Raw genomic sequence first — 23,373 nt, 5'->3', positions numbered from 1 at the left:
AATAGAAAATCTGAATAGACACATAACCAGCAAGGAGATTAAATCAGTAATCAAACATCTCCAAACAAAGCCTGGGCATGGTGGCTCACACCTGTCATCTCAACACTTTGGGAAACCAAGGTGGGAGGATCACCTGCGCCTAGGAGTTCAAGAGCAGTCTGGACAACATAGTGAGAACCCATCTCTACAAAAAATTAAAAATTTAGCTAGGCCTGATGACACACAACTGTAGTCCCAGCTACTTGGGAGGCTGAGATGGGAGGGTGGCTTGAGCTCCAGAAGTCGAGGCTGCAGTGAGCTGGGATTGCACCACTGTACTCCAGCCTGGGTGACAGACTGTGCCCCTGTCCCCCCCTCAAAAAAAAATAGAGCAAGAGAAACCAAAACCAACATAAACAAAGAACACTCGACAAACTAGAAAGAGAAATTTATTCCGCCTGATACAGAGCACTTAGGAAAAACTAACAGCAAACGCCATCCTCGACGGTAAAAGGCTAAAGAGTTTTTCTCTAAGGTTAGGAAGAAGGCAAAAATGCCTGCTCTTGCCACTGTTTCAGCACAGTGCTGGGAGTTCTAGACACAGCAGTTAGGCAAGAAAAAGAAACCCAAGACATCCAAATTGGAAAGGAGGAAGTAAAATTATCTCTGTTTGCCAATGATACGATTTTATATGTATTAATAGAAAACCCTAAAGATTCCACCAAGGTTCCAGGCACGGTGGCTCACGCCTTTAATCCCAGCACTTTGGGAGGCCGAGGTGGAAGGATCGCTTGAGGTCAGGAGTTCAAGACTAACCTGGGCAACATAGTGAAGCCTCATCTCTACAAAATAAAAAAAAGAGCCGGGGCCTGGTGCTGTGTGCCTATAGTCCTAGCTACTCGGGAGGCTGAGGTTGGAGGACTGCTTGAGCCCAAGAGGTTGAGGCTGCACTGAGCCATGATCACTGCACTGAGGCATGATCACAGCACTGCACTCCATCCTGGGTGACAGAGCAAGACCCTGTCTCAAACAACAACAGTAAGAAATGCATGAATGAGGCTGGGTGCAGTGGCTGAAGCCTGTAATCCCAGCACTTTGGGAGGCCAAGGTGGGCAGATCACCTGAGGTCAGGAATTTGAGACCAGCCTGGGCAACATGATAAAACCCTGTCTCTACTAAAAATACAAAAATTAGCTGGGCATGGTGGCACGCACCTGTTATCCCAGCTACTTGGGAGGCTGAGGCAGGAGAATCGCTTGAACCCGGGAGGCAGCGGTTGCAATGAGCCAAGATCGCCCCACTGCACTCCATCCTGGGTGACAGAGTGAGACTCCGTCTCAAAAAGAAAAAAAAAAAAGTAAATGCACGAATGAGTGAAGTCCTGGCATCTTTCAGGAGCTCTGTGGTGACTGTCTTTTGCAAGCTCGGGTTGATATTGGGGAAACAGCCAGAGAACTGATTGCCCTAATACCAACTGGGATGTGGGATTCTGGACGAGGTCAGTAGGGTGTTGCGGACCCAGTGAGTATGATCATAGACACATCAGGCTCTGCCAGCCAGACAGCAGCTGCCACAGTCTCTCCCCCAGTTTCCAGATTTGAGTGAAATTCAGACTCACAGCTGCCAAACTGAAGAGGAGGCTGGACGCCCTAGGGCATGGGGCTCTCCCAATACAAAGCATGCCAACCACTCCCGCCAGTTACGCTCCTACTCTGTCCCCGAAGGGGTCTGTGGCCATTTACCAGGGTTAAGTGTCACCGACATAGAGGGGTACAGAGAGGCTTTTCGAGGACGGGAACAGGGTGTGTAGTGGGACACTGACATTGATGCCAGGACTTTGACAGGATCACCACGCCCCTCTGTTTATAGAAGTCACGGAAGGCACTGTGGCCCGAGTCCATCTCTAATGGGTCCAGTGGGTCTGTAGATCTGCCCTGTTTATTGGGATACACACCGTGGAACTTCCTCCCTTCAGCAAGACAGTGAGCCTGATAGAAGGAGTGCTCTGCTTGAGGAATTGCAGAGGTTAACACCAACATCGGAGACCAGGGAAGCAGGTGTGGTGGTTTCCATCTCCATTAGATTCAGCTTCCTGGCCTTTGCAAAAACAAATGACTAATGACCATGGGTGACGGACTGCAGTAAACTTGAAGAGGCAGCAGGGCCAGTGAGAGCTGCCACGCCACGAGTGGTCTTTTTGCCGCAGCAGATCAACATAGCCTCTGTACTTGGTGTGTGACTAGCATCTTGGCAAATTCTCTCTTCTCAATATCCTCGCTCAGGAGGCTCAGCAGCAGTTCATCTTCACCGGCAGACAGCAGCACTCCTTCCAATGCAATCACAAGGGTCCGTAAAAGTGGAAGAGGAGCCAGGCCTGGTGGCTCACGCCTGTAAGCCCAGCTACTTGGGAGGCCAAGGCAGGAGGATCGCTTGGGCCTAGGATTTCGAGACCAGCCTGGGCAACATAGCCAGATGCTGTCTCAAAAAAACAAAGAAAAGAAAAAAAAAAGGAGAGATAAAAGCTGGCTAATGGAAGCAGGTGAACGGGTGGCCCAGATGTTAAATTTAGCAGAAAAGAGCTTTAAATAGGTACATTAAGGAAAATATGAATGAAATGGACACTAATATGGATAATTTTCAAAAAGAAACTAAAATTTATTAAAAGTGAATCCAGCGGCCAGGAGTGGTGGCTCATGCCTGTAATCCCAGCACTTTGGGAGGCCGAGACGGGCGGATCACAAGGTCAAGAGATCGAGACCATCCTGGCCAACATGGTGAAACCCTGTCTCTACTAAAAACACAAAAACTAGCTGGGTGTGGTGGCGGGCGCCTGTAGTCCCAGCTACTCGGGAGGCTGAGGCAAGAGAATTGCCTAAACCTGGGAGGCGGAGGCTACAGTGAGCCAAGCCCCAATACACTCCAGCCTGGCAACAGAGCGAAACTCCATCTCAAAAAAAAAAAAAAAAAAAGAAAAGAAAAAGAATCCAATGGGTATTCAGAAACTAAAAACTACAATATATGAAACTAATGTTTCTGATCTCACTGATCTGTAAATGGCAGCATAATTATTCACACGACAAAATCATTTTTTAAATATACACTATAAGGCAGATGTCGTTTCAGTCACTTCTGAAGCAGGCTTCATGGCCTGGTGTTAAATGTCCTGCCAGATCTACAAAAGTTCAGCTTAAAGAACACACCCAAGACGATGCATTTCCAAGTGCAATCGTAATTCCACTGAGCAAACGAGGAGGGGATGTACGTCTAAATGCTAAACAAAGATGCATTCTCGAGGTGTTGCATCTTATCAGCAAAATCCAGACTGGAAGACTCAAGTCAAACAGCCCAAGTCCTTGAGAAGAAAAATTGTAAAGACGAAAAAAAGATGGAGAAAAACCCACACAGTTACACTGAAAGAGGCCTGCCGGACGTGGGAGCACACACCTGTAGTCCCAGCTACTCAGGCTGAGGTGGGAGGATCACTTACACCCAGGAGTTGGAGGCTGCAGTGAGCTAGAGTTACACCTGGGAATAGCCCCTGAACTCCAGCCTGGGCAAGACACCTGACCCTGTCTCAAAAAAAAAAAAAAAAAGAACAAAACAAAAACCCAAACCAAAAACAGTGGAAAAGGGAGGCAGAAGTGGAGAGCCAGAGGGAAGGAAACCCGCAGCATGGCTGGCTTTCCTTGATGTCAGCCTGGCGAGGCCGTGCCCGGTGGCCACGCTGCAGAGCTGGTAGATGTGGCAGCTGCTACAGTGGCAAGGGGACACAGGCACAGGGACCTCCCCATCTCCTGGGCATCTCAATGGTCCCAGGAGTTCTGGGGGGTCGGGGATAAAGCATCCAGTGAAGGGGTCCATAGATCTAGGCTGTGCCGGGACACTGTAGGGCAAAAGATAGATTCTGGCACCTGTGTCTCCGTCCAGCAAGAAAGACCCTGTGCTTGCCAGGCCCCTTAGCACCGTGACAGCAGCACAGGTCATGTTTGGGACCGTCCCCAGTGTGGCCCAGGGCTGCTGGCTAAGGTGGAAGTTGCCAGGCTGCTCGGACCACACTGTCTGGTTGGAGGATCCTGCGTGCAGGAGATAGGGTGGGTGTGTATCCTCTGGCAGGCCCCCCTGTGGAGCCTCCCACAGGTTTCTGGGGCTCTGGGGCTCTGGGGCTCAGCCACACCTTCCTGGTGGAGGCTATTCTTCTTTTGGAAAGCAGCTCCTGGAATGCTACCTTCCCAGGCTGGGTTTCCCAGCTCCACAGTCACACCCGTGGGCAGCCCAGCAACCATCTATTGCGTGGTGGAAAAGGTGTTTGCGGTGTTTGCCGGGCCCAGCCCAGACGACACAGGCGAGTCCCGGGGCCCAAGTGTCTACATCGCATTCGCCCCTTTTGCAGCTCAGATGCCTCCTGGGGAGGGCACCGATGCAGAGGAAAGGCTGGCAAAGGCTCCCACACCAACTCCAGCCTGACCTCCCTGCACACTGTAGTCCCATGCAGGGAGGTCCTGGCGGGCAGCAGCAAGGGACAGCCCCCGGGGGGCACCTGATCACCCACTTCCTGTGGGTGGGAAGAGTCACTCAAGCGCTATGTATCACTGACTCCGGACACCAGTGAGGGCTGGGCTGGCTCTCCAGGGCCTGAAGTGAACAAGCCCTGGACAGCGGTGATGCGGACAGCTGGGAAAGGCTGGGGGGTGGGTCTGTGAGGAGCAGGGAACACCAAGCTCAAGGAGAGGCTCTGCATCCTGCGGGGACGCCCCTAGAGAGAGTCGGCCACAGCGAGGGCACAGACAGGCACGTGGACATCATGACTGCACCATGGACGTCAGCCAGCAGGCCCCGGGGCAGAGTGGCATGGGGGCAGGAATGGTGGCTACGCCAACGGCATGAGCTCATTTTCCAAGACTGATCTAGAGCAGGTCCCACCTACGCAGAACAAGCCCTCTTTACAGATCACCAGACGTGGGGAGAGCAGGCCTGCAGGCCGAGAGGAGGAGGCTGGGGAAGGCGTGCTCTGTCTGGATGGACTTCCTGGAATAGCCTCCGAGTGCAAAAATAGCGTGTCCATGTGATGGCGACCAGGTGTCCCCGCGGCACAGAAAGCGCTGAGTCAGCGGCATGGACTCCTCCGAAGGCACGTGAGCTGGGTGGCCACGGCTGTGGGCTGCAGCCTTGCACGTCCTCAAAACTAAGTGCCTAGCGCTGAGCCTACCGTCTGGAGGCAGAGCAGTTTCACTTGACACTTGCTGCTCTGAAGGGCACACAGTCTGTTCTGGCTGAAATAGACTTCCTAGCAGATGTGTAGAATCCCCCCGGCCAACCCCACCTGTGCAGTTCTAGCACCGCCGGCAGCCCTGCTTCTGAGCTGGAAACCCACTTTGTAGCAAAAAGAGGCACCATGGCAGGGGTCACGGGGCTCCCTGTGTCTTGGTGTCACTTTCTCCAGGTGCAGGCTCCTGAAGGGAAGGCCTGAGGGTCAGTGTGGCCAGGATGCAGCTCCTGGCTCTGTGGCCTGCAGTTTGAGTTTCCCTCGACAAGATGGAGCTCCCTGGTCCTGTCTGCCCCACACCCCGCAGTGCGGCTGAGGCCCCAAGACGCCTAGCCAGTGAGGCGGGGCTGTCCTGGAGGGAGGCTAGGAGTCCACCTCAAACTACAGAAAGCAAAATGGGGGCATCCCTGCCTTTCCATGACACTGAGAGCAGAAGAGCGGCCTCTTGGTTTCCCACCAGGAGCCTGCATCTGCGGAAAGTGACACCCAGACACAGAAATGATAGGAGACGGTCCCAGGCAGAGCCTCGGTGCTGGCCTTCAGTGACAGAAGGGACATCTTCCCCAGATTTTCCTAGGGCCTGGCCTTGTGTTCCCTGCGTCCTCTCATAGCTGCCTCTTGCCAAGGCCAAATCCCCAGCTACTGGACACGCTCCACCACTTACACACCACGGGGCCTTCCGCGGCGGTGCCCCCGCACACCTGAGGCTCTTACCAAACAACTGCCACTACTTCCGTCCTCAGGACGGGGTCAGGCTCCTTATCCTGACACCTGGGGCGGGGTGGCGGGGTACACAGGCGATCAGGCGATGGGCGGTGCCGGGCCTGGGCTGGGGGGGACAGCTGGCTGCTGGTGCCAGGCCTGCATCTGGAGGCTTCGGAAGCATCGCCCAGGCCCAGCAGGGGCAAACCAGGGTCAGACCTGATGTGGGCCGAGAGGCCCCGTCGGCTCCGTGGAGAGGAGCCCAGGGAAGAGCAGGCAGAACCGTGGGTGAGGCAGGCCCGCGGCACCAGCGCAGAAGCAGGAGGGCGGGCAGCGGCGAGGACAGAATGAGCAGTGAGGGAGGCAGCGGGTGCGTGGAGACCGACGACGAGTTGGCGTTGGGAGGCGCTGCTGAGCCTCAGGGCGGTACCGGGCCCGGAAGAAGGTTTGAGCGGCCGACCCCGGTCGGGAGCAGCGCAGGGTCGGAGCTGCAGAGCCTGAGAAGGCGATCTGGGCCCAAGGCGACGCGCAGGGCCCCGTTTCCTGCCACCAGAGAGCGGCGCGCGCGGGGCGGGCACGACGCGGCGGACCCGGGATGGAGGCGGCCCCGACCCCCGCGAGGGCGAGTGGCGCAGGGCAGGGTCTTCCCGAGAGGCCACGCACCCGGGCGGCGGGCAAGTGGAGCACCAGGAGGTGGGCGAGAGCGGGGCGCGGCGGGAGGGGCTCGGGCGTGTCGCGGGCCTGCGCCGAGCGCTCACAGGTGCGCGTACACGCGCACTCCCACACGTGCACGCACCTGCACACGCGCACAAGCACACGTGTACATGACACGCAAGCGCGCGCCCACACCGAGCGTGTCCCGGCCCAGGGCAGCCCCCTGCCAACAGCTCACCCGCTCACTCCCAGCGGCGCGGGACATGCGGGCTCTCACCTGTGGGGGCCTGTGGGGTCTCAGCCGGCGCGGGCTGCCTCGCCTGCCTGCCCGCTTTCCTCTGCGGCGGGCGGTTCTCCCCAGGCTTCCCTAAGGGAAAACGACCGTCAGTGAGCTTGGGGTGAGAGGCCCCCATCCCCGTTAGTCTCAAGAGACATTTACGGGGCACCGAAAGGGCCGTGCATCCTGGCAGAGAGGGAGCCCCCACCCGGGCCTCCTCCCGAGGGAAGCACACGGACAACCTTGAGGAGCACGGGCTCCTCCAGCAGCACATACTCCACTGCACGGGGGGCCTCAGAGAGGCACAGGCGAGAGCCAGCCAGCAGGAACGCACCTGGCCTCTTGTGGGCCCAAGGATGGGCAGATTGTGCCGCTGCTAGAAGGGCCTTGTGGGCTGGCAGTGCTGCCTGCTGGCCCTGCCCCACCCAACACCGTCCCCCACCTTGTGCCATGTCCCTCCCCCAGGCCCTTCCGGTCTCTGTGTGTCCAATTCGGCACTCCCCTGGCAGGTGGCTGTCCCTCTGCTCCTGAGCTTCTGGGGCTAGGACTCAACAGGGGCGGGAGCACTGCTCCAGGCAGGCTTGGGCCAGGAGGGCCAGGCAAACCAGTCAAGCCAGTGTGGCTGAGCCGGCTGGGATGGGGCCCTGGGCGTGGGTGTGAGTCAGCAGCCCGGGGCTGGGGAAACGCTAGGGAGGAGGCCACTGGAGCCCACCCTCCCAACAAGAAGCCCAGAGGACGCCGGCATTTGGGGCTAGCCCTGCACCCCCACCTCCGGCCTGGAGACCCAAAGGCAGCTCTGGTCCAGTCAGGCCCTTGTTGCAGTGCTCAGGACAGCCAGACCCCAGCTGGGATGGCACCAAGAGCCCCCGCCCCACCTCCATGACCGCCAGGACTTTTCTCGGGTCCCCACATCAGTTCACAAAGCGCCATGCAGGCCTTTGAGGGCCCAGTCTCTCCAGCCAGCCACAGCGCAGTGGCCCGAACCCTGCCCTAGCTCCCACTGTGTCCCTGGGTCCTTTGTCTCCACCAAACACCACGGGCAAGCCCAAACCCCAGCGGGGCTCCTGTGAGCGTGGTAGCTACCCTGGAGCCCTCCAGAGTGCATGGGCTGAGGGTTCCTGTGGCCAGCTGGGCTCAGATTGTCTGTGGCCAGGCAGGGTCTGGGCCCTGAGGGTCAGTGCGGCCAGGATGCAGCTCCTGTCCCTGTGGCCTGCAGTTTGAGTTTCCCTCGACCAGCTGTGGGACGGGGGGAGCTGGGGTGGGGCGGGGGCGGGGGGCATTGGTGCCGCCCAGGACAGGACGAGGCACGCCCGTTGCTGCGCACAGCCGGTGCTCTGGCTGCTGCGCTGCCTCCTCCAGCTTCTCAGCCTCCCTCCCAGTCTCGCCAGCAGGGCCCGTGCCCTGTAAAGCCCCGTGCCGCCGTGTCAGCGCGTTAGTCAGCCTCTCAGCCCAGGCGAGCCACCGCGCCGTGGAGTCCCTATAAACTCCCTGGTGTGGCCCGGCCCCACCGAGTGGGGTCAGTGAGGCCCATAGGCAGAGCCAGAGTCCTGAGCTGCGGTGCCGCGGGCTCCAGCCAAGGGGCAGGACCTGGGACAGGGGGCCGAGCCTGGCGTGGGAGCACACAGCCACTGTGGCCTCCAGGGACGCCCTCTGAGCTGGCCTGAGGCCGGCCGGTCCATGAGCCAGGGCCCCTGGGGAGCAGACACCTGGTGACGGAGGCGCTGGATCCAGGGCCATGTCTGGGAAACGAAGTCGAGTTCGCAAACCCCGGGCCAGGAGGGCAGGCAGGGCCCAGCCAGCAGCTGGGCAGCAGGGCCCCGAGGTCGAGCCCCCGCCCCCCACCCCAGGGGGCCCTCAGGGCGAAGCGGGGGTGGCCCCTACAGGGCACGTGACCAGCATCGAGCCAGCACCTCAGGAACACTCCAGGGTGGCCAGGCCAGAGCAGCCACAGGCAGCCTCGAGGCCGGTGCCGGCTGCTGCTCCGGGGTCTGAGCTGGTGCTGGTCCTTGCTGGGCACATGGAAGGCTGTGGAGCAGGGGACCCCATGCCGGCCCTGGGCCCCGAACTGCTGAGGCTCCATGAGGTCCAGCTGTGCCTGGCCCAGGAGCAGCTGCTGCTGGAGGACCGGTGGCGGCAGGTCCAGCTGCAGATGCAGCTGTGGCGGGAGGAGCAGCTGTGGCTGCAGCAGCTACAGGAAGAGCAGCTGTGGCTACAGCAGCTGCAGGAGGAGCAGGCCTGGGTACACGTGGAGGGGCTGCAGCTGGCCGTGGCCCTGGATCAGCTCCGAAGTGAGGGCCTCGAAGCACTGCAGACCCAAGGCCAGGTAAGGCCTGGAGGGGTGGCGGGAGGGGTCCCGGACTGTTGTGTTGGGCGGTGGCCTCTCCAGCAACCTAGGGATGCCTGTGGAGGCCCAGGAAGCTAGGCTGCAGGGCATCTGTGGGCCCTTCTTCACATCTGCCAAGTGAAGTTGGTGCCCACCACACAGGGCACTGCAAGACCAAGGGACAGCAAGCCTGCCCAGGCTGGCCCAATGCTTGGTGGAAATGGGCACTGAGGGCACATACTTGTTCAGGGACAGAGGTGTCCCTGCAGCAGACCCAGGCATGCTGGGCCAGAGCTGTCCAGGGCAGTGTATGGGCTGCGGTGCAGGGCAAAGGCCTGGGTGTGCGGTCAGTAGGTAGCAGAACTGAAGAGCACAGCCCCCACCCCCGAAACCCAGTTTCCTGGCTGCCTTGCTGGTCCGCCTGCCCTGCCCCCTGTTTATTGGAGTGCAGTGTACTCAGGGCTAGAGATTGCGGAAGCAGCACGCGGCGCCTGTGCCCATTATCCTCATTCCGGGAGGGCTGCTGGCCTCAGACGCAGCTGGGGCTATTTTGGGGAACTAGGATCTAACCCCAGCCTGGCGTGGAGGAGCGGCCATCATCATCCCACCTGCTCCTGTGAATCTGGGAGCTCTCTGGCGTCCAGGGGTGTTAGGCCAGGCCAACTCTAAGCAGAGGGGCAGTCTGGGGAGCAGGACGGGGTGCTCTCTTAGCAATCACAGACCCCGGTGCAGGCCTGGGTGCTGAAGGACCCCAGATTTGCAGCCTGGAATGTGTTCACAGCCAGCACAGAGAATAAATGGGAGTTGGGGCAAGGGAGTGACAACAGTGAAGGCGGGGTCGGGGTTGGGGAGGGTACTGGGGGAAGTCTGCTTCCTGACCCACAGGAAAACCCAGCCCAGGTGAGTTGTCACCATCCAACCTGGAAGTGACTATGAAGAAGGTGACTGGGAGCAAAGCCGCAGGCAGAGGGCAGCACAGGATGGCCCAGATGCAGCAGAGAGTCAGAGGAGAACACATGCTTAGACTGAGAATCCCCAGCTCGGATTCGAACCCTCCTGTTTCAAAACCCATTTTTGGCCACCTAGGCTCCTCCCACTGGCTCCTGCCCCCTTCCCACCTCCATGTGTTCCAAAGCTGGGCTTATCTGAGTGCTACCCCTAGGCCCCCACCCCATCCCCAGGGGTATAAGATTCAGGCTTGGCCGGGCATGGTGGCTCAAGCCTGTAATCCCAGCACTTTGAGAGGCCGAGGCGGGCGGATCACCTGAGGTCAGGAATTCGAGACCAGCCTGGCCAACATGGCGAAACCCTGTTTCTACTAAAACAAAAATACAAAAATTAGCAGGGCGTGGTGGCGCAGGTCCATAATCCCAGCTACTTGGGAGGCTGAAGCACAAGACTCACTTGAACCCAGGAGGCAGAGGTTGCAGTGAGTAGGGATCGCGCCATTGCACTCAACTGGATGACAAGAGTGAGACTCCGTCTCAAAAAAAAAAAAAAAAAATAGATTCAGGCTCAAGGTCTGAGACGAATGAATGGGCTCTGAACCCTCAGTCAATCACACCTAATCCCAACTCAGAGGTCCCCTGAAAGCCACTCTTGGAAGAAGGGCTCTCCTCAGAGGGGTGTCTCTTGGTGGCTACACAGAAGGTCTCACAGGTCAGCGTCTGGGTGACAGTGCCCTGGAGGCCAGAGGGTGCACTCACCAGCAGCGGCTCTCATCTTGGACCCAGGGTGGAGCGTCTGCCACTTCCCAGCTGCAGCTTTGGGTCCCCCCTTCTTACTGTGCATTCTCCTGGGGGGTGAGTATGCAGGGAGAGGGTGCTCAGAGTGGCAGAGGGCAGGGGCAGCTGCAGTGGGGAACAGGGCACACCACGGGGGCCTGAGTGGATGACAGCAGGAACATGGGCTCCCCTGAGGCTTCCCAGCTGGTGTCCTGTCTGCCTGCCCACCCCGGGTGTGTGCCCAGAAGCTTGAGCCGGGATGCCTGGCAAGAGCACTTGGCCACATCCCCACATCCCATTCCCCCGGCCGTGGCTTGCCTGCCCCTCTGCCCCAGGCTCAGCCCATCCTGCCGGGCGCAGGATCTGGAGTCCAGCAGTCTTCTCACTGCCCCAAGCTGCTGGGTTGCCAGTGGGCCGGTCTTTGTTCTCACCGTAAGCATGAGCACGGCCCTCTCTGCTGAACCTCCATGCCTCTCCACTGCCCTGGGAACCCAGCCCACCCCTGAGCCTGCTCCCCAGCCCACCCAAGACACTCACCCCTCCACACCCTCAGACCCTATGTGGTCCCGGCCCTGGCAGACGGTGTTGTCAGGCCCTGGAGCAATACCCCTCTCCCTAGTCCACACAGCTGACCCCCAAGTTCATTTCCCTGGGGGGCTCCTCCTGCCTGCCCCAGCCTATCAGGGTCCTCCCCGGTGCCCCATGCCCCTCACCCGCTGCAGCACAGTTGCCTGGGCACTGGTCTGACCCCCCACCCATGTTTCCAGCATGCTGGTACCAGTGGGGTGTCACTGAGTGTTTGGGAAAAGAACAAATGAAACTGGGAGTGACCCTGGAAACAGAAAATAGGATCACATGGCAAGAGGGACAAAGAGAAAGGTGACTGATGACCGTCAGAAAGGGTTGAGGCAGGGCCAGTCCTTGGGGTGGGAGTGGCAGGGGCGAGGGGTGGTGGTTTGGACAGATGATCCAGGGCCTAAGAGGGGGAGGGGCCCTAAGTGAGGGCCTGAAGGGGACCTGGGGGACTGGAGCACCCAGGGGCAGCTTGGGGTGGTGTGTGGGAGTTGCTGTGTACATGGGGGGCGTCTGGTATGTGAGGCTTGGTGTGTACACTGGGTCCCTTGTCCGTTGGGGCTTGGTTTTTGCAGAGTCCCTGTGTGTACACAGGGTTCCGTATGTGTGAGGGAGGTCCCCTGTGCTCTCAGAGTCAGTGCGAATATGGCATCCCCTGTTTGTGTGTGGGGTTGGTGTCTGAGGAATCTCATAGGCAGGTGGGGTTCCCTAGGTGTGCGGATGTGAGCGTGTTTGTGGGTGACTGGCATGGGCAGGACTCGGTGTGCTTGTGGCTTCTGTCTTCCTGAGGAGTCTCCTGTGCTTGGGGGTTGGTGTACGTGAGGGACAGGTCATTCGGGGTCCGCATATGCATGGGGGGTCACTGCGGCAGAGTCCCCTACAAGTGTGGGCATCGGTGTGAGGGGATGAGGGAGAAAGACGGGGGACCCCAGGTACTTGTGGGCATCAGTGTGTGTGGTGGGGGTTGGGGTCTGGGGGGTCCTCTGTGTGGACGGGGTCCCCTCTACGTGTAGGGCGCTGGTGCGGTGGGAGACCGGTGTGTGGTGAGGGGATCCCCTGTGCTCTCGGGGCTCCCAGACCCGACCCCGCCCGGGGCTCGACGCCGCCCCACCGTCCTCACCTGTCGCACCTGCCTCCCCCAACTCGGCGAGGAGGCCAGAGCTCCGCCCCTGGCGTCGGGCTGGCTCGTTTCCTAGCGACCGAGCCGGAACTTCCGAGTCACTCCGACTTCCGGGGCGAGGGTCAGGGGTCAGGCTAGGAACTTTGAGCCTTGGGTCAACAGTTGGGCTCCCGGGGGTCGGGGTCTTTGAAGTGGGGGCCTCACGGTCTCCGGCGGCGCTGGGCCGGGGTCTCCGGGCGCGCGGCCGCAGGGCACGGGCGGGTCGGGGCGCGGGCCGGGGGCGCGGGCTGGGACTGGCAGTGGGGCCGCGGCGGGCGCGGGGCGCAGGAATGCGGGCGCGCCGCGGGTGGGGCTGCCCCGCCCCCAGGTGCTGCCCGGGCAGGCAGGAGACAGGAGCGACGGGCGGGGCGGGGGCGGGCGCGTGAATCAGGCCGGGCGGGCCGCGGCAGGGAGTGGCTGCCGGACCGACCGGACCGCGAGGCCGCTGGGCGGCGGTCGGCTCCTGCTGCCCCTGTGCCGAGACCCCGCGCACCTGGCCAGGTAGGGCCCCCCCTTCCCCGGCCCGAGCGGGGCGGGGCGAGGCGGGGGGCGAGTGCCCCTTGGCCCTGTCCCACCTGGGCTACCCTTGCGCCCACACCTGGGCCGGGGCCGCGCGATCCAGAGAGGGGCGGTGGGAGTGGAGCGCGGCCGCGTACCCGGGGCCGGGGCGGCGCGGCTGCTCGGACAGGGGGCGCCGCTGTGCCGATATGGACGCGAGCGCCCCCGCACGACGCCGGCCCGAGAAGAGCCGAGTGGGAAGGGGCCCGGGATCCGGGTGGAGCCTGCCCGGACGTCCCGACTTGCTCCCGCCCTCGCGGCCTAGCTGGAGTCTGGGTACTGGGCACGGCCTGGACCCTTCCCTGGGGACGCCCGCCCGGGCCGCCGTGGACTGGGGTGGCCAGGGTGCCGCCTGGATCCCCGCGTGGCGAGCAGGGCGAGTGATGGGAGTGCTGCCCCTCGCGCCCACGTTCCTGGGCTGGGGTGGGCGGATAGCGCACCCAGGCGCCGCAGCCGCGAGCTCGTAGGGTGCACTGACCACGTTGGGGGCTGGGGTGCCCACCCCGCAAGTTATCACTGAGCGACTTCCGGTCTGTGAGCCCTGTCCACCGCACCCCACCTTTCCGCCGCCTAGAGCCTCCGCGCCCTCCTGTGCGCGTCGGAACTTGGCACAGGTTCACCCCACTTTGTGTAGGAACTCCGGATCCTTCCATGGGGTCCTCCTTCCAGATACTCAGGAACCCCACTTCCTGCCAGGGTGGAGAGGATGGGGTCCTTGAAGGCCAGCTGAGGGCCCTGACTTCCGAGTCAGAGGTCAGGGGTCAGCAGCAGAAGAGTGGATTCGTGCTGAGTCATTGGCCATGGGTGGGTTCCGCGCCCTCCCTCCCTTGGGCAGGCGTTTGGTAGGCAAATGTGTGGGCATGCAGGCCACTGGGGTGCTCCATCTTGGGCTCGGGAGTGGCTGCGGCCCTGTCCATAGCTCAGGAGACACGTACCCATGAAAGGAGACCATGTGAGGAATGATGCCATTGGAGGTGTGGGCATCACCCTGTGAGGACGAGGGGTGTCTGCTGGGAGGGCTCCTGGCCACGGGGGCTTCCACAGTCTGGATGGTCCCTGCCCCCATTACACACAGCCTGAAGCCTGGACACTGTGAAATCCAAAGGGACAGTGGGGGTCCTTTCTAGAGTGTCCCCCCAGCGTTGAGAAGTGCCCTCAAACAAGATCAGCAGGGTTGTTCTCCCTGCCCTGTATGGTCAGACACCGCCCCTACAGCCAGGCGGGCAATGGTGAGTGGGCGCCCCCGGCCCAGCCAGACAGGCCTACACCTCACCCCCATGTGGTAGGCCTCGATCTGCCCCTGGCACAACCAGAACAGTGTGCCCTAACCAGCCCCATATGTCAACCATGAGGACAGTGCCCCAACAAAGAAATGTTGGGACAGCTTCTCCCAAGCCGGTTGGCATCTAGGGCTGTTGAGTGGCACCAGGTATTTCCCACGTCCCAACTCCATGTCACCCCCAGGGGCATCAGGCAGGACAGCTGCCTCCTGACCCCAACATTCTCAGCCAAGTGGTTCCGGCTAGCACCCATGCAGTCCAGCTGGCCGGCATCCATCCTGTCAGCGCCCAAGGTCACGCTCCTCTGGGCACCTTCCTAGCCAGGGCCAACATTTAGGAACCAGTGTGCTAGGCAGGGACAGGTGTCCTGCCTCCCTCCCCAACCCGAGGAGCTGTGGGATGGGCTGAGCGGTCCCTAGGGCTCTCCTTCCAGGGAGAGGTACCCAGGTAGCTCGGTGACCCTGTGTGCATGGGCCCTGGGTGCTCCCCATCAGACACCTTACTGGAGAGGCCAGGCCCCCTGCAGGGACCCTTCAGAGAACAGAGTGGGCTGTAGGGCAGCCAAGCATGGATGGTGGTGGGGAGCTCAGGACCTGGAAAGGTCCCTGCTGCCCTGGACGGGGGCTGGTGGAGACAGGACTCTCAGCAAGTGGAGAGCCAAATCTGGGCCATGTGGAGTGCAGGCCCTGCAGGGTCCTGTGGGCGCGAAGGGGCTGTGGCCCAGGGAGGTTTTATCTGAGAGGGACAGTGACAAGAAAGAGGTCAAGGGTGGACCAAGGGAAGGAGGGGGGCTGGTAGACAGGGACAGGGTCTAGGGGTCAGTGTTCCAGGGCTGGGCGGTTATAGAATGGGCTGTGGGAACCCAACTGTGAAACCCTGAGGATGGTGAGGAGGTGTGGCCCGGGACTGTGTGTGGGACTTAAGGTTGCCATTCAGGAGGAGGTTGGTCACAGCCCTGTTTGCTGCGCTCACCTTGGGCTAGGCGTGGTGTCATGCGGACCCTCAGCTATGTTGTGCAGTAGAGGTAGGCCAGAGAGGTACAGTTACTTACCCACGGTCTCCCAGGCAGTCAGAGACACGTGGGCAGCATGGGCGGCAGCGGCTTGTCCAGTAGGCACAGTGCCAGGGGTCCGTGAATGTCTTAAAATAAGAAAAAAGTGAATATTATAATGATGAATGCAGCCTGGATTATGTTTGTCTTTAAGCCAACAGTCATAAAATATTTTGGGGGCGGCATTGGTTTTATTTTTAGTTTTTGTAGCGATGCGGTCTCACTCTGTCACCCAGGCAGGAGTGCAGTGTCACAATCATAACTCACAGCAGCCTCCAATTCCTGCGTTCAAACAATCCTTCTGTCTCAGCTTCCCAAGTGGTTGGGACTACATGCACACACCACCATGCCTGCCTAATGTTTAAAATTTTTTGTAGAGATAGGGTCTTGCTGTGTTGCCCAGGCTGGTTTCAAACTCATGGCTTCAAGCAGTCCTCCTGCCTCAGCTTCCCAGAGAAAGGAGAGACAGGGCTGGGATACCTGTGCCCCAGCCCTCTGCCAGTGTCCCCTCAGCTAGGGGCGTTCTAGGGTCTGGGTTGCCCTCTGTGAGCCTGGCTCGGCTGGTGCCCTGGAAGGCCTCCTGGGCATGGGCTAAACTCCAGGCTACCCAAGTCACTGACGGCCCTTTCCAGTGTGTCCATGCTCAAGGGTAGGAGTGGTCCCAGTGCCCCCACCCCTAGTCATGTGTCTCCCTGCCCCTCCAGGCCCCTGGCCCCAACATGGCCCGTCGCTCTCAGAGCTCTTCGCAGGGGGACAACCCACTGGCACCTGGGTACCTGCCGCCTCACTACAAAGAGTACTACCGCCTGGCGGTGGATGCACTGGCCGAGGGTGGCTCGGAGGCCTACAGCCGCTTCCTGGCTACCGAGGGGGCACCAGACTTCCTGTGCCCTGAAGAGCTGGAACACGTGAGCCGACACCTTCGGCCTCCACAGTATGTCACCCGAGAGCCACCAGAAGGCAGCCTTCTCGACGTGGACATGGATGGCTCCTCGGGTACATACTGGCCGGTGAACTCAGACCAGGCTGTGCCTGAGCTTGATCTGGGCTGGCCTCTGACTTTCGGCTTCCAGGGCACTGAGGTGACCACCTTGGTGCAGCCACCGCCCCCCGACAGCCCCAGCATCAAGGATGAGGCCCGCAGGATGATCCGTTCCGCCCAGCAGGTGCACCATCTTGGGCTTGAGGGTAGTAGGGGAGGGGCCGGGGCTAGAGGCACGAGGGTGGAGGAGACGCATGAGCGTGATCAGCTTGTGGGGTGAGCCCTGAGCTCCAGCTGGAGTGGGGGTCCCTGGCAAAGATCTTCAGGGCTGCCAGGTCTCGGTCATCAGGGGCTGCAGGCTCTGCACAGGTCTGCTTGCCCGTGGTCATGGCCAGTGCCCAGAAACTCGGGGGCTCTGGGATGGGTGGGCACCCCACCAGCCTGGGTTCATTGTTCAGATAATTACGTCTCATCCTGCCCGGAGGCCCTTGGCCAGCTGAGGGCTTCTAACCCTCACCAAACAGCTAGCAGACGGCGGAGGGTGCTGTTAAACCATAGCGACTGAGGCATCAGGTCCAGACACTAAAGGCCCGTGACTTTCTCCCCTACCCAGGGCAGCAACCCCGTCCCAGGGCAGAACGAGCCTGGGACTCAGCCCTGACAGCTGCCCTGGAGTGGGGGCAGCTCAGCCATCTGTAGGGTGGAGGGGATTTTGAGGGGCCCTTGCCGTGCCCCCAGCGGGGCCCCGTGCCCCAACCTGGCCCACCCTCGTCCAGGGTTCTCTGCCCTGCACCTGCCTCGGTTCCCCCCTTATGGCCAGTTCCACACCTCTTCTGTTTGGTCCTCTCTTCCTGCCCATCTTCCCACCCATCTTCCCAGACGTGGCCCCACTCCCTGGGATGGACTAGCTTGTTTCACAGTGGTTGTGGGTGATCCAGACGCCTCCCGGGTGTGGAGGGGAGGCTGGACAATGGTGTGGGGACAGCAGGGGCCTCTCCTCTCCGTCCTGACCCGCCCCTGCAGGTGGTGGCTGTGGTGATGGACATGTTCACTGATGTGGACCTGCTCAGCGAAGTGCTGGAAGCCGCAGCCCGTCGGGTCCCAGTCTACATCCTGCTGGATGAGATGAACGCGCAGCACTTCCTGGACATGGCTGACAAGTGCCGTGTCAACCTGCACCACGTGGATGTGAGTTCCCGGGAGTGGGACCTTGGGGAGGACCCGTGGGAGAGATCTGACTCCCCTCCCTCCCCAGTTCCTGCGCGTACGGACTGTGGCGGGCCCCACCTACTACTGCCGCACTGGGAAGTCCTTCAAGGGCCATGTCAAGGAGAAGTTCCTGCTGGTGGACTGTGCCGTGGTGATGAGTGGGAGCTACAGGTGCGCCCGCGGGGTTCCCTCACCCCCTTCTCTGGGGCCTCCTCCTGTAGCCCCAGCACCCCCTTTCCACACCAGGGCCCTCCTCGCCAGGAGCCCTTGTCCTGTAGAGCCCTGCACAGCCTAGCCGGGCCCAGGTCCTTGCAGACCTCACAACCCTGCGTCCTCCCCGCCCCACCCGCTGCCCACGGGGCTGCAGTGCCCTCGCTCCAGCTCGGTTTGACTCTGGCCCTGACCCCCCCCCCCCCCCACAGCTTCATGTGGTCCTTTGAGAAGATCCACCGCAGCCTGGCGCACGTGTTCCAAGGAGAGCTGGTCTCCAGCTTCGACGAGGAGTTCCGCATCCTCTTCGCGCAGTCCGAGCCGCTTGTGCCCTCGGCCGCGGCCCTGGCCCGCATGGACGCCTATGCCCTGGCTCCGTATGCCGGGGCCGGGCCCCTCGTGGGCGTCCCTGGGGTCGGGGCGCCAACCCCCTTCTCCTTCCCTAAACGAGCGCACCTGCTGTTCCCGCCACCCCGGGAAGAGGGCCTGGGCTTCCCCTCCTTCCTCGACCCGGACCGCCACTTCCTGTCGGCCTTCCGCCGGGAGGAGCCGCCGCGGATGCCGGGGGGCGCGCTGGAACCGCACGCGGGGCTGCGGCCGCTCTCGCGGCGCCTGGAGGCCGAGGCCGGGCCGGCTGGGGAGCTCGCGGGCGCGCGGGGCTTCTTCCAGGCGCGGCACCTAGAGATGGACGCCTTCAAGCGGCACAGCTTCGCGACCGAGGGCGCGGGCGCCGTGGAGAACTTCGCGGCCGCTCGGCAGGTGTCGCGGCAGACGTTCCTCAGCCACGGCGACGACTTCCGCTTCCAGACCAGCCACTTCCACCGCGACCAGCTCTACCAGCAGCAGTACCAGTGGGACCCGCAGCTCGCGCCGGCGCGTCCGCAGGGTCTGTTCGAGAAGCTTCGCGGGGGCCGCGCGGGTTTCGCGGACCCGGATGACTTCACCCTGGGAGCCGGGCCGCGCTTCCCGGAGCTCGGACCCGACGGGCACCAGCGGCTGGACTACGTGCCGTCCAGCGCGTCCCGCGAGGTACGCCACGGCTCGGACCCCGCCTTCGGGCCCGGACCCCGCGGCCTGGAGCCCAGCGGAGCCCCGCGCCCCAACCTGACCCAGCGCTTCCCATGCCAGGCCGCGGCGAGGCCCGGCCCAGACCCCGCTCCCGAGGCGGAGCCGGAGCCCAGGGGCGGGCCCGAGGGGCGGGCCGGGCTGCGGCGCTGGCGCTTGGCCTCCTACTTGAGCGGCTGCCACGGCGAGGATGGGGGCGACGACGGCCTGCCGGCTCCCATGGAAGCGGAGGCTTACGAAGACGACGTGCTGGCCCCTGGGGGCCGGGCACCTGCCGGCGACCTGCTCCCCTCGGCCTTCCGCGTCCCTGCAGCCTTCCCCACCAAGGTCCCGGTGCCAGGCTCAGGCAGCGGCGGCAACGGCCCAGAGCGCGAGGGCCCGGAGGAGCCTGGCCTGGCCAAGCAGGACTCATTCCGCTCGCGCCTGAACCCTCTGGTCCAGCGCAGCTCCAGGCTGCGCTCCTCGCTCATCTTCAGCACGTCACAGGCCGAGGGCGCGGCCGGGGCTGCGGCGGCCACTGAGAAGATACAGCTGCTGCACAAGGAGCAGACGGTCAGCGAGACGCTGGGGCCCGGCGGAGAGGCCGTACACTCCGCGGCTTCCACCAAGGTGGCGGAGCTGCTGGAGAAGTACAAGGGCCCAGCCCGTGATCCCGGCGGCGGCGCGGGCGCCATCACCGTTGCCAGCCACAGCAAGGCCGTCGTGTCCCAGGCGTGGCGGGAAGAGGTGGCGGCCCCAGGTGGCGTGGGGGGCGAGCGCCGCAGCCTCGAGAGCTGCCTGCTGGACCTGCGCGACTCCTTCGCGCAGCAGCTGCACCAGGAGGCGGAGCGGCAGCCGGGAGCCGCGTCACTCACCGCGGCGCAGCTGCTCGACACGCTGGGCCGGAGCGGCTCTGACCGCCTGCCCTCCCGCTTCCTCTCTGCCCAGGGCTACTCAACCTCCCCGCAAGGGCTGGACAGTCCTCTGCCGCTGGAAGGGCCCGGGGCGCACCAGGTGCTCCATAATGAGCCAAAAGGGAGCCCCACCTCGGCTTACCCTGAGCGGAAGGGGAGCCCCACGCCTGGGTTTTCCACTCGAAGAGGAAGTCCAACTACAGGATTTATCGAGCAGAAGGGGAGCCCCACCTCAGCCTACCCCGAGCGCAGGGGCAGTCCGGTGCCCCCCGTGCCGGAGCGCAGGGGCAGCCTCACCCTTACCTTCTCCGGGGAGTCCCCGAAGGCCGGGCCCGCGGAGGAGGGGCCGAGCGGCCCCATGGAAGTCCTGCGCAAAGGCTCCCTGCGTCTTAGGCAGCTGCTGAGCCCCAAGGGCGAGCGGCGCATGGAGGATGAGGGTGGCTTCCCAGTGCCGCAGGAGAACGGCCAACCCGAGAGCCCGCGGCGGCTGTCACTGGGCCGGGGTGACAGCACGGAGGCTGCCACAGAAGAGCGGAGTCAGCGGGCGCGCCTGTCCTCAGCCACGGCCAACGCCTTGTACAGCAGCAACCTTCGGGATGACACGAAGGCCATTCTGGAGCAGATCAGCGCCCACGGCCAGAAGCACCGCGCGGTCCCTGCCCCGAGCCCCGGTCCGACCCACAGCAGCCCCGAGCTAGGCCGTCCACCGGCTGCTGGCGTCCTGGCCCCAGATATGTCCGACAAGGACAAGTGTTCAGCCATCTTCCGCTCGGACAGCCTGGGGACCCAGGGCCGGCTGAGCCGCACGCTGCCAGCCAGCGCGGAGGAGCGCGATCGGCTGCTGCGCCGCATGGAGAGCATGCGCAAGGAGAAGCGCGTGTACAGCCGCTTCGAGGTCTTCTGCAAGAAAGAGGAGGCCAGCGGCCCTGGGGCAGGGGAAGGCCCCGCGGAGGAGGGCACCAGGGACAGCAAGGTGGGCAAGTTCGTGCCCAAGATCCTGGGCACATTCAAAGGCAAGAAGTGAGTCTTCTGGCCTAGCAGCCCAGCCCAGGCCAGGGTGTGCGCATCACTGCCCCGGTCACCCGGAACCCCCACGGAACAGAGAGCCCTGCTCATGTGCTTGAGCGGCGGCTGTCAGGCCACGGCCGCTTGAGGCTTGACTGAGTGCGCCAGACCTCGGCTCCACTGGACGCTCACCTGGCAGCTGCCGTCTCTGCCCCCTGGCCTCCCCAACGCTGGGGCTGCAGCCCCTCACCACCAGTGCCTTTCTCCCCTCAGCACCTTCATTTCTGCACCATCAGCCTTGCGTGGCGCAGCGTCTGGCTCCGCCATCTCTTTGTGCCTCAGTCCTCCCCCGCTCCCATTTTTTTTTGAGACCTAGGGGTGGAGTGCAGTTGAGCTGTTTGGGCTCACTGCAACCTCTGCCTCCCGGGTTCCAGCGATTCTCCTGCCTCAGCCTCCTGAGTAGCTGGGGTTACAGGTGTGTGCTACCACGCCCAGGTAGTTTTTGTATTTTTAGTAGAGACAGGGTTTCACTATGTTGGCCAGGCTGGCCTCCAACTCCTGGCCTCAAATGATCCGCCCGCTTCAGCCTCCCAAAGTGGGGGGATTACAGGCATGAGCCGTGCACCCCACTAAGTCCACTGTCCTCTTGCAAGGGTCTCGCCTCTGTGCCTCAACTCCCCATTCTCTGGGCCCTTTTCCTCCTCAGGGCCTCCTGTTCTCAGGGCCTCCCCGCTCCCTCCCTCCCTTCTCCCTCTCTCAGGGTCTCCTCCCTCCCTCTCCCCTCCCCGCCCAGGGTCTCCCCCGTCCTCAGGGCTTCACTTCCTTTCCTACTTGGATTCTCCAGCTCGCTGCCTCCCAGCATCTTTCTCGGAGGCCCGTCTCTTCTGTGGGGGAAGACTGGGCTGGCTACGGGCAGTTTGCAAGGGGTTGGGGGGTGAAGCTGGACCAGAAGATGCCCCTTGGAGTGGCAAGGAAGCCGGACAGAGCAGGCCTCTGGGAACGGGACGCAGGGAAGCCCAAAGGGGCGCCTTGGCCAGGTCTGCCATCTCCTCCAGCAAGGCTCTGGCCGGCACTGGGTGAGAGTGGGGAGGGGGCACTGGGCTTTGCAGCACAATAAAACATGGTCCAGACAACCTGTGGCCCCGGCCTCATGAGCACCCCCTGCACAGGCCCAGCCCAAGCCAGGCGCTAGAAGGGCTGGTTTTGGAGTGCTTATCCTTGACAGGTATGGGGCCAGGTGAGGGCAGGGGACAAGGTGCAGCTGAGGCCGAGCCCAGCTAGGTCCTGGGCACCCCTGCAGGTGGGAGTGGTCCTTGTCTTGGTATCCAGCAGACACCCCCCTCTCCCCACCAGCCCCGTTCTCAGGTCCTTTCCTCTTTAACACCAAGAATCTGTCCAGGGTTCCTGGCTTATCTTGTATCTCTTTTCACCCCTAGAGAGGAATTGCAGTTGACTCAGAATGACACATTTTGGCACCACGTGTGTAGAAAGCCCCCACTGTTAGACACTAGCCTCTTGAAATTCATGTTTCTGTATTCTCCTATTTCTTTTCAAAAACTAACTTTTTTTTAGTGTAATAAATCTTAAGAGGGAACTGAGTTAAGAAACAAGGCAGCAGTTCTGACTCCAGAGACTGGGAAAGGAAGGGAAGTGACCCCACTTTCACTGCTGGACAGCCCACTGGTCACTAAAACCACCGCCCAAGTAGGGATGACAGCAGGGACTTCTGGCCAGGTGGAAAAGGTGCCTGGCAGCGGGACGCGCCTGAGCATCTCTTGGCCATGATGTTCTTGTGGGCACGTTTGTCTTGGTGCTGCCTGGGGTGTCGCTGAGCGGACAGGCTCTCCAGCTGGAGCCCATGGAGAGGCCAGAGGCTGGCGGCCCTGCCTGGGCCTTCGAAGCCTCCTGCCTGCACCCTCCACCTCTTCTAAACTATGATGTGGCACATTTCGGTGTTCATAAAACACAACGCACAAAATATTCTAGCACGTTCCCCAGTGTGTATAATCGCTCAGTTATATCCTGCAGCCTTTAACCATGTGGCCTCCCGGATTTCCCCTGTGGACCCACCACCCATCCCTGTGGGGGGCACTAAAGACCCCCCAGCTCCACTTCCAAGGCCCACCTGGCCCCTCCAACTTCACGCTGCTCTCCTGTCCCTGTCCCCGATGCCCCCTGTGCAGGCACACTCCTGGGTGCCCACCTGTGATTCCCCACTCAGCAGCCCCACCACACACTGCCCAGCCTGAGGCCAAGCCTCCAACCCCACAGCCCCCTGGCCTCTGCAGTGTCCTCTCCCACAGCCTCTCTGTCCTGCTTGTTCAGCTCCCTGGGCCTGCGCCTTGAGCTGTTGAAGCTCAACAAGCAGCTCCCGGGGCAGCCCCCTCAGGAAACAAGCCCCAGGGCTGGGTCTCTGACTGGCTCACCACTTCTTCGAGCCCTCCCGCTCTCTCCTCCGCCTCCTCC

General features: G+C 62.0%; 2 protein-coding genes across 7 annotated transcripts in view; one reads left to right on the top strand and one right to left on the bottom strand.

Annotated features, from left to right (window-relative positions):
- The window catches only part of IQANK1 (IQ motif and ankyrin repeat containing 1), a 60,298-nt gene extending 47,539 nt beyond the window's left edge, over nucleotides 1–12,759 (bottom strand). Inside the window, exons 1-3 of the mRNA XM_063643701.1 lie at nucleotides 12,616–12,759; nucleotides 10,905–10,993; nucleotides 6,862–6,965 (exon numbers count right to left, since the gene is read on the bottom strand). Coding sequence (XP_063499771.1) covers nucleotides 6,862–6,965; nucleotides 10,905–10,989 — 189 coding nt within the window. The 5' untranslated portion in view covers nucleotides 10,990–10,993; nucleotides 12,616–12,759. The remainder of the gene's footprint in view (nucleotides 1–6,861; nucleotides 6,966–10,904; nucleotides 10,994–12,615) is intronic.
- Nucleotides 6,374–22,505, top strand: FAM83H (family with sequence similarity 83 member H). 6 transcript variants are annotated; one of them, XM_063643700.1, is made up of 5 exons: nucleotides 6,374–6,637; nucleotides 16,248–16,709; nucleotides 17,549–17,713; nucleotides 17,781–17,905; nucleotides 18,157–22,505. In XM_063643700.1, exons 2-5 carry the CDS (start codon nucleotides 16,263–16,265, stop codon nucleotides 20,924–20,926), a joined length of 3,507 nt encoding a protein of 1,168 aa, XP_063499770.1. In that variant the 5' UTR covers nucleotides 6,374–6,637; nucleotides 16,248–16,262; the 3' UTR covers nucleotides 20,927–22,505. The 6 variants fall into 6 exon arrangements, with proteins under 6 accessions (XP_063499770.1, XP_055143538.1, XP_063499769.1 ...); XM_055287563.2 differs by lacking the exon at nucleotides 6,374–6,637 and adding an exon at nucleotides 8,317–9,198; XM_063643699.1 differs by lacking the exon at nucleotides 6,374–6,637 and adding an exon at nucleotides 13,055–13,155.
- The last annotated feature ends 868 nt before the right edge of the window (nucleotides 22,506–23,373 follow it).

Source organism: Symphalangus syndactylus, chromosome 7 (assembly GCF_028878055.3).
Source record: "Symphalangus syndactylus isolate Jambi chromosome 7, NHGRI_mSymSyn1-v2.1_pri, whole genome shotgun sequence".
Lineage (NCBI taxonomy): Eukaryota > Metazoa > Chordata > Mammalia > Primates > Hylobatidae > Symphalangus > Symphalangus syndactylus.
Note: the sequence above shows the minus strand (reverse complement) of the source record. Positions and strands in the feature narration are given on the sequence as shown.

Coding starts and splice junctions, on each gene's coding strand:
- FAM83H (XM_055287563.2), top strand. CDS start 8,611: ATGTCTGGGAAACGAAGTCGAGTTCGCAAACCCCGGGCCAGGAGGGCA. Junction 9,199..16,247: donor CACTGCAGACCCAAGGCCAG/GTAAGGCCTGGA, acceptor CTGCCCCTCCAG/GCCCCTGGCCCCAACATGGC. Junction 16,710..17,548: donor TGATCCGTTCCGCCCAGCAG/GTGCACCATCTT, acceptor CCGCCCCTGCAG/GTGGTGGCTGTGGTGATGGA.